A 10164-nucleotide genomic window follows, 5' to 3' on the forward strand; every position below is an offset into this window, starting at 1 on the left:
AGTTTTCTTATTACAGAGGGCAGCTAACCCTCTGACCGAACACGCTGAGCTACCGACCACTCAGCTACCGGGCCACAGCACAGACAAGAGGCCATTGTGAGCCCAGACGTGTCAATACCAACTGTTGCGAACCGGTTGTTAGCAGTGCGACTGCGGCCATGCACACCTCCTGCCCTTCTTTCACTCAACGATGTGCGCGGCTCGACCGGTGCCTTCAGAGGATCACTTGGAAGGTGGAATGGCGCACCATGGTCTCTAGCGATGAAAGCAGATTCTGCCTTGATGCAACTGATGGTCGGTTGCGCATACGACGTAGAATTGGTGGGGGTTGTGTCGCAGAGTGCATTCGTCCAAGACACATTGGGCCGTAAGAATAAAGTGAAGCAAATGCTTTTTCTTCGAATTTCGAAGCTAAAGCTTCGGAATTTATGAATAAAATGTGAAGCAAGAGCTTTTGCTTGTGGGAACAAAAAGAACAATTAAAGCTTTTGCTTTCCCCTTGAGCTCTTGCTTCGGTATTAGAGGAACTGTGAGAATAAAGAGAAGCTCTGACTTCATTCTGGAAGCAATTGCCAGTAAAACTTGAACGCTGGTCAGTAGTAGGCTCACGTTTGCAGAGTGCAGATATGGCTCAAATAGCAGCACTTTTACGCCGTGAAAAATGCTACAGACCACGTCGATGTCCACCTGGAGCGCGTTATACAACTCCGTATCGTTTCAACGAAGAAGATGTTAAGTGGGTTGCAAAGCATTTTCTGACAGAGACAGGGGAAAGAAGAGGTGGAGCACTATCGTATGTAGCTGATCCAGGATTCCAGTCTGGAATATCAGAAGAAATGGGAATTCATCAAACTACAGTGAGTAAAACAGTGAGTAGTGTTTCTAACAAGATAATGAAAAAAGCTGATTTGTGGATCAAGTTTCCGTCATCAACACATGATATTATTGTGACTAAAAATGAGTGGCTACAAAAATGTAAATTTCCAAGTCCTGTTGGTGTAATTGACTGTACACATGTGCGAATTCCAAAACCTGTGCAATTTGGCGACGAATATATCAACAGAAAGGGTTTTACTAGTACAAATGTGCAAGTTATATGCAATGTGAAGGAACAGTTCACTAGTGTTGAAGCTAGTTGGCACGGGTCAGTGCATGTCAATCGAATATGGAGAAATTCAAGTGTCTGGAAAGTGCTGAGTGAATGTAATGACACTGTTCTTTTGGGTGATGAAGGGTATGGCCTAGAGCCCTGGCTGATGACTCCCTTTCGTAATCCAACTGAGGACAGTCACAAGTCATTCAATAACCTTTTAAAAAAAGAAAGAGTTCTGATAGAGCGTTGCTTTGGTCAGCTGAAGAGGCGGTTTCCTGTTTTGCAGTATATGTGTAGAGTTGCCATTCCAAATGTTCCAACAATAAAAGCTTGCCACTTTATACTGCATAATGTTGCGAAACATCTACAAGATGAAGATTTTGAAGACACGGCACAGGATTTACATAAAGATGGTGATAATGAGGAGGAGAAGCCTTTAACTGAAGCGGATATTCTTCGGAGAGGACGTCAAAGAAGACAAGCAATTGCAGCTCTAATACAAAATGCAGGCTTTTGAATTTTTTATTTATGAAAAGATGCAAAATTACTGACCGTCCACAACAAAAGGAATAACACAGTCTACATAACGGTATATACATTAAAATTATTCTCATTTTCCTCCTGTTGCAAATTGTTTACATTATTCATCTTTATATTAAGAAAGTTCATTAACATAGCTTCTTGTTTCATTTGCTGTCGAGTGAGCTTCAGTTGCTCCAGCAGCACCAGCCTATGTAATTCTGTGGTACTGAGCATTTTCGTCTCGTCTGTTTCTGGCAATGCTCCTTTCTTCAAGGGTGGTGGCCTGGCATATGGACTTGCTCTAGACGAAGAGGATGGTGGGCCAGCACGAGGTGTAACATCTGTTCCTTGAAACACATATGTTTGCCAGAGATGTATACAACGGTAGAACTTAACACGTGTTTGCATTTTTATGAATATTTATTTTACAAAGATAACAGCGGAAACTTACCTTCGCAAAGGGTTACGAAATGTTGGCGGCCCAAGTTAACTCTAGCCATGGCACTTGATGAAACTGAATAGGAAACATAGCTCTTACATATCATATTACTGCTAGTACCACTCATAATAGTTATAGTAGTAGTAGTATTTACGATACAGTAATAAGAACATTTCACTACTCTCGCGAAAAACAAATTTCCGCTAGTATCTTTATAAGTAGCAATAATTAATTTTGTTTGACTAGCAAAAACTAGTACTGAATCTTACCAGATGCCGGCCGCGGTGGTCTAGCGGTTCTGGCGCTGCAGTCCGGAACCGCGGGGCTGCTACGGTCGCAGGTTCGAATCCTGCCTCGGGCATGGGCGTGTGTGATGTCCTTAGGTTAGTTAGGTTTAAGGAGTTCTAAGTTCTAGGGGACTTATGACCTAAGATGTTGAGTCCCATAGTGCTCAGAGCCATTTTCTTACCCGATGACTTCGAGTGCTCTACTGGCGATAGTGTAAATATGGACGGTGGAACCCCTAGTATCACTGCCCCTGAAAGTTAACGATTTGAAAAAGAAACTCATTTTAACATTTACAGGCTGTGTGTGATTTTTTTTAACCGAATGAAAATAAATAAATATTAACATCACACGAGCTTATAATTTATCTTACCTGGTATCTGGTTCATTGTAGGATTCCCATCTCCTTGTAGCAACCTGTAAAACTTTTTCTCCCAGACACTTAAAACAATCGGTTTATTTCCCGTTCTGTTCTTATCCGTTTTCCTTTTTAGTCTCATTTTCATCTTACTAACTTTCTTTAGCAATTGTTGCCTTTCAATTTTAATGCCGATATTAGTTTCAAATGAATGTATAACATTTAGGATTGCTTCTTCTTTCTTTCTTTTTGCTTCTGGAAGTTGTGACTTCTGTAATAACTCCGGATGATTTTCTAAAGCCGTGACTAAAAACAACATTGTTCTTTCTGCACATACCGAGCTTTCATCTGAATCGGACGAGGACATCTTCAGTCGATAAGTGACAATACTCAACTGAAAATAAATGAAGCAAAACGCAGTCGCACGGCAAAGGAAACAGTGATTAAGCCTGCTCTTGCACAAATTGCGAATACATAGAAAGAAGGATCCTTTATTGTATGATTATATGATAGCGGAACAAATACTGGTAGCAGTTACTTCTGTAAAATATCTGGGAGTATGCGTGCGGAACGATTTGAAGAGGAATGATCATATAAAATTAATTGTTGGTAAGGCGGGTACCAGGTTGAGCTTCATTGGGAGAGTCCTTAGAAAATGTAGTCCATCAACAAAGGAAGTGGCTTACAAAACACTCGTTTGACCTATACTTGAGTGTTGCTCATCAGTGTGGGATCCGTACCAGATCGGGTTGACGGATGAGATAGAGAAGATCCAAAGAAGAGCGGCGCGTTTCGCCACGGGGTTATTTGGTAAGCGTGATAGCGTTACGGAGATGTTTACCAAACTCAAGTGATAGACTCTGCAAGAGAGGCGCTCTGCATCGCGGTGTAGCATGCTGTCCAGGTTTCGAGAGAGTGCGTTTCTGGATGAGGTATCGAATACATTGCTTCCCCCTACTTATACCTCTCGAGGAAATCACGAATGTAAAATTAGAGAGATTCGAGCGGACACGGAGGCTTTCCGGCAGTCGTTCTTCCCGCGAACCATACGCGACTGGAACAGAAAAGGAAGGTAATGACAGTGGCACGTAAAGTGCCCTCCGCCACACACCGTTGGGTGGCTTGCGGAGTATAAATGTAGATGTAGATGTAGAACAATGGTTCGCTGACAATGCGTACCAAGCAGGCGGCTAGGAGCTTTTGCTACTGTGTTAGAAGTAAAAGTTAGAGAGGAAAAGCAAAAGGTTATTCTTACAATCAGAAGCTAATACTTCTGCTTTTACATTTTGCTTCCAATTGAATGCTCTTACTTCTACCTTTTGCTCCAAGCTTGTGCTTCAGTTTTATTCATATGGCCCATTGGCTCCACGCCAGGCCTTATGTTGTACGCTGCGATAAGCTACAACTCTCGTTCACCTTTGGTGTTTCTAGAGCAGACGCAAACCAGCGCTCATTACACTCAGGGTGTTGTTAGGTCCGTTGTTATGCCGTTCTTGCAACCGGAAGGTGGTACGTTGTTCCTCACACTGCACGTGAACGTCAGCGTGTTGTACGAGACATACAGCAACTTCCCTGGCCAGCACGATCTGCGGACTTGTCTCTAATCGAGCACGTGTGGGATACGATAGGACGAGAAGGGAATTGTGGGACTCGTCGAACAATCGAACAACAACTCTAATGGAACTACGTGAACAGGTCGAGCAGGCGTGGCATAATGTACCCCACAACAGTATTCGCCATCTTTACTACCGACTGGGTGCCAGAGAGCGTCTCCGTTGCCGCCGGTGGGGGCTACATCACGTACTAACATTGCTCATAAAACTACCGGCTACTACTGAAATAGTCATACCCCGATAATGTTACCCCTGTGAAATGGTTATTATTTTTCTGACCGTAACTGAGTGTAATGGAAAGGTGTCGGACTAATTTGTTTCCCTAAACATTGCTATTGATATAAAATAGTAGCAAGGTAAACTGGAATCGAACCAAGGCTCTATTAGCAATCTAGTACATTGTAATTCCGTGAAAAGATACTGCCGCCAGCCTAATTAGGCAAAGTTGTACCCAGTACTATCATGGTTCATAAAGAAAGTTAAATATTGGGGTTGACTTTACTTGATCTGATAAGATACAAGACAGTAGTACAATTTAGCAAGGAATGTACCAGTGAATTGACTTGCACTACACAGGAGAAGTATTAATGTGTTTAGGCAACAACTGGCTCTCAATAACACGTACTACCTGTACATTACAATAGGAGTATAATGATAATTATAGGTAAATGATTACCAATGGTGGAGCAGTTTTGACATGGACAAAAGGTTCTATTGTCAGTTTAATTATAGGAAATTACAACTGTTAAAGTAGTTATGAAGTAATTATATCTTTTGTACTGATTATTGGTTCAAATGGCTCTGAGCACTATGGGACTTAACATCTGAGGTCATCAGTTCCCTAGAACTTAGAACTACTTAAATCTAACCAACCTAAGGACATCACACACATCCATGCCCGAGGCAGGATTCGAACCTGCGACCGTAGCGGTCGCTCGGTTCCAGACTGTAGCGCCTAGAACCGCTTGGCCACTCCGGCCGGCGGTACTGATTATTATTTGCATTGCCAAGCAATGTTCACTACCACACATTACTTAGCTCAAATAGTATATATAGCCCCTGGATCTAGTATAGTGTGAATAATTGTAGCCAGACGCTTACTCTTAATTATTGTTATTGTAATACGGCATTTAAATTTGGCTCAACATTTAGCATGGGGACCAAGAAACTAATTTACCAGTAGATTCAGATCGTGGTTGAACACAACATGGCAAAAACTGCTAACTACATAACACATGAAATAGAAAATTAAATATTATTATTTCGATAAAAAGAATTTTTGAAATGAATGCTTTAACTGTCCATTTATGAAAACTACGTGTTGTGTTTCAAAACTTATGCTTCCTAAATAATTATGTAATTTACAGTTCCACAAAGTTTATTAACTTTTGTTAAAAATGATAATTAGTTTTCAGTGCAGTAAAACAGGCTACTCGGATTCGTCGTTAGTACCTGGGAAAAGTGCCTGTCTAGGTAAATGACTAAGGATAAAACACGACGTCTGTACACAACGTTTACAGGACACAAAATGATTATTGAGAATGAAACCTTTTAACTGGTCCATGCACTTACATAGTTCTCAACTGATAATTTGAGATGATGGTGGTGCCAGTGTCGTTCTCCTGTGCTATTCAAAAAAAGGCAGCAAAAGTATCCAAGGCTGTTCCCGACTAACAAGCTCTGAAAATTCTCTTCTTAGCGTCGGAGTTTCATAGTACAGAGCTAACCAGAGTATGCCGTCAATAATAAGCCCCATTACTTCTTAATCTGAGGCTATACAGGGTGTTTCAAAATGATAATTCCGGTTTTAAGTAGTTTTAGCATTTATTACGTTCAATTTACAATTGTAAATAGTACACCAAATGAAAGAGCAACTCAGTTTTGTTTGTATACCTGTGTGCAATGGGAAGAGTATGGAGTGACAGAGTGAGACTGAAAAACGTGTTGAACGAATGCGAGTCTTTCACGCTTAGCTCCAAGAAATATCCCCGCGGAAAGTTTATGCGCTTTCCATTATCGGTGAATCAACTATGACTGATGTTTCTTATCTTGATGTGCTACAGCTATGACCCGTGCCTCAATGGGAAGAAGCTGAACAACACATTTTTATTTGGGAGGAAGATGGTGCGCCGCCTCACTGGCATAACTCAGTACGCGACTGGTTAAACGACGTTGCATCCGACCGGTGGATTGGGCGCAAGGGACCGGGTGGCACAGCATTTTATGCATGGCCTCTACGTTCACACACGATATGGCGCGATCCTGTATATGTACCTCCGATACCAGCTGATCTATCCGACTTTAGGAACAGTGTTATTGCAACAGTTAATCCTGACACATTGATCAAGGTTTCGGAACAACTCTCCTATCGACTCGATGTATGATCGGTGTTCACACTGAATAATTGTAAGAAAACCTGTTTGTGTTTCTCTTTCATTTGGTGTATTATTTATAATTTTAAGGGGAATATAATATGTGCTACAAATCCTATAAATCCGTATATTCATTTTGAAACACCCTGTATTATATAATCTTGAAGTTCTACTCGCTTCTTTCAGTTAACAAGATGCGCACCCATTGCTTGCTAGCCACAGACTGACTTTTGCCACAAAGGAGATTAGCAATTTGACCGCCAGGTACACCTCTTCTATTCCCTCCTAACCAGTTCCGTTGCGGAGGGACTTCCCTCCAAGTTCTACATTGTTGCAAACCTACTTTCCCTGTGGATGAACCAGTATTATAATTACAGTATTAACTTTTATATTCACTTACAGCACAATACTTTTGAAAATACATTCCTAGAGTAATTACAATTCCATAAATTATCATAAATAAAGAATAAAAAATTTACATCAATGTTACATCAAAGATCATGGTTATACAGAAGTTACATTAAGTAAACACAGACAAAGGAGTCAGGTAAGACCATTACAGACAATGTCGATAATAGTGTTACAGGGTGTTTCAGCACGGATCGATGTCTGGTACCTCAGAAATGCTTGTGCAATTGATCTGCAAATGTAATCATTTCATGTACTCCTATGCACTGTGGCAAACATAAATCTTGAGTGAACTGTAAATCTCTAAAAGGGCGTACTAATTTCCTCCAGCAGTATATGTAACTGTGTTTCTCCCGGTGTAGAAGGTCTCAAAGTTTTCATTAATACCTGTATACACTAGGGATGTGCAATGTTGCCAAATCACCGACGTTGCTTTCGAATTCTAAACATCTAAACGGCGATGCTGGTAATAATCGACCCCAAAACATTGATGTTGAATGACGAGTTTATAGAATGGCATGAAAAGCAACATCCAAATACATTTAATACACCTATTGATCAATAGATACAGCAGTAGTTAACACTGCATATGTCATAACGTTTTGTCTATAGGGTGTAAAATAACATTTTAAAAGAAATTTCACCTTAAAAAGTCTATTGTGTTGTTGGTAGAGAGGATGTGTAGCTCTTGAGAACAGTCTTTCAGAAGTTGTTGCTGTACATCTGAAATATTTAAGTGCAATTTTTGTTGCTTGGTATGTACTTCCAGTTTGCATATTATTCTTATCTTCTGCTACTATGAGAGGTGTCTCAAAACTGTTGAATCAAACTGGAACATGTGGTAATGGGTCCGATTATACTGAGACATGGTAACAGTCGTCGGAAATGCGTATTTATTGTATCATGGACATACACAGCGTACACTGACTGCATAACAACAACATAGCTATAGTAACTGTTCAAAGCGACAACCGCCAGTTTCAATACATGTAATGCAAAGGCACATGCAGTTCTGCACGCTCTCCAAAGAACCCGCACGTCGGTTGTGCGCTGGAAGAGGCAGCGAATGATAAAACAGCATACACCCATGACCACCAAACAGACATAGGCTTACTATATACAACTTAGCTCATAACACGAGGGTCATGTGACGACCGCACCATTGCACCGGCCCATTAATCTATGCCGCACACACCACTGTCCTTAATGTCAGTTGTCTGTTGCATCAGACAACTTGTGACGCGTTCATGGTGAAGTGTGTCACTTTGCACAGTGCATGACGCGCAGTCAAAGATGGAACGTTGCTCGTCTTGAGAGTTGGCAGACGTGCATTTAGTGTGCGGTGCGGCAGGATGTAGAGCCCGTAAAGCAGTACGAACGTACAGAGAATACTTTCCGAACAGGCGTCATCCTAACTGAAAGAAGTTTGTCTCCGTGGATACCAACTTACGAGAGACGGTGCCGTTCACGCCACTAATAGCCACCTACGGTTCCCACCAAAGGTGTGTAGGAACACCAGAATTTGAGGAGATAGTGTTGAATCGTTTGGCTAATCACCAAGCAATAAGCACCCATCAACTTACCCGTGAAACGCACACATCGACGGATACATTGTGGAGAATACTGGTGGAAATAATTGTAAAGAATATGTGCATACTCTGGGACCAACGGCTCTGAGTCTCCCGTTCACTTCTGTCAATAGATTTTCCACAATAGTGCCGTCATACCTAACTTCATACAGTTTGTATTGTTCACAGATGAGGTCTCATTCATCCGCGATGGTGTTTTCAACATCAGCAACAGCCACGTCTGGAGTGAGGTTTATCCCCACGCCACTCACATCCGTGCCAACAGAACGCTTGTCTGTCAACGTATGGGCCGGCATTGTCCAAGATCACTGTTTGACTGGTTCACGTTAGCTGGTTACTTTATTTAGCATATAGCTTACACGGATCAAACAATAACATAAAATCAAGTACAGATATCTAAGTCAGCGCTAATGTGATGATGATGTACAGTTACAAAACAAACTATTATGTACATATGATGATGACAATGAGGTTCCATACTCCGAGGAGCGTAGGAGACGATGCGGGAGACACGCACCGCTATACTAGGTAAGATCCTAGTGGAATAGGTTTGCCATTGCCTTCTTCCGACTGTAATGGGGACGAATGACGACAATGAAGACGACACAACACTCAGTCATCCCGAGGCAGGAAAAATCCCTGACCCCGCCGGAAATCGAACCCGGGACCCCGTACGCGGGAAGCGAGAACGCTACTGCAAGACCACGAGCTGCATACATATAAATATACATAAACACATTTATAATTTTACAGTTTAAATACAAAAAACTATATACAAATTCAGAATTTATTATGATATCTGACAGTTAGAACTATATCGTAATATCGACGCCATTGATCCAGTCGAGCGCCGTGTCTGCAGCTTAGAAGAAATCGGCTGGGTCTCCAGGATATGATCTTAGTGGGCAGGTGGTTGTAATGTGTCGGACAGTCTGGCGAGGTTCAGCCCAGTCACAGGACGAAGATTCTGCAAACCCCATTTGTAAAGTGCATCCTGACTCACACCATGTGAAGTTCTTATTCTATCAAGCATCAAGCGTCTTCCATATGTGGTGAGGTAGTTCCATTCCTGGCAGGATCTCAGTAGAGTCGATGGTGGTGGTGGTGGTGGGGGGGGGGGGGCAAGGACTTGCGTAGTGGACTCCCAGTAGTCCCTCCATTTGTCATTTGTATTGAAATTTTCTGCTAGTAGTTGTTCTGCAGTAAGGAGTGGAGGAGACCTAGATTTAAGTCTTTTCAGAGGTCTTCGTGGACAGGTAGGCTGTGATTTGCTAATATTTTTTTTGCATTCTCTAAGGAGGTGTTCTTGTCTGCGAATGTGTTGGGGTGGGAGCAATATGACACAGGACAGGAAGCCAAGGAACTGGAGTACTTCTTAAGCTACCACTGATTATTCTCGCAGTTTCATACAGCTTGATGTCGACTTTCTTTGTGTGACAACTATTTAGCCAAGCCGGAGAGCAGTATTCAGCAACGGAATACACC

General features: G+C 41.9%; 1 protein-coding gene across 1 annotated transcript; it reads left to right on the forward strand.

Annotated features, from left to right (window-relative positions):
* The first annotated feature begins 626 nt into the window (after nt 1–626).
* Nucleotides 627–1610, forward strand: LOC124796113 (putative nuclease HARBI1). The gene has a single exon (XM_047260202.1). It carries the CDS (start codon nt 627–629, stop codon nt 1608–1610), a length of 984 nt encoding a protein of 327 aa, XP_047116158.1.
* The last annotated feature ends 8554 nt before the right edge of the window (nt 1611–10164 follow it).

The sequence above is a fragment of the Schistocerca piceifrons genome, chromosome 4 (genome assembly GCF_021461385.2).
Source record: "Schistocerca piceifrons isolate TAMUIC-IGC-003096 chromosome 4, iqSchPice1.1, whole genome shotgun sequence".
NCBI classification, from domain to species: domain Eukaryota; kingdom Metazoa; phylum Arthropoda; class Insecta; order Orthoptera; family Acrididae; genus Schistocerca; species Schistocerca piceifrons.

Coding starts and splice junctions, on each gene's coding strand:
- LOC124796113 (XM_047260202.1), top strand. CDS start 627: ATGGCTCAAATAGCAGCACTTTTACGCCGTGAAAAATGCTACAGACCA.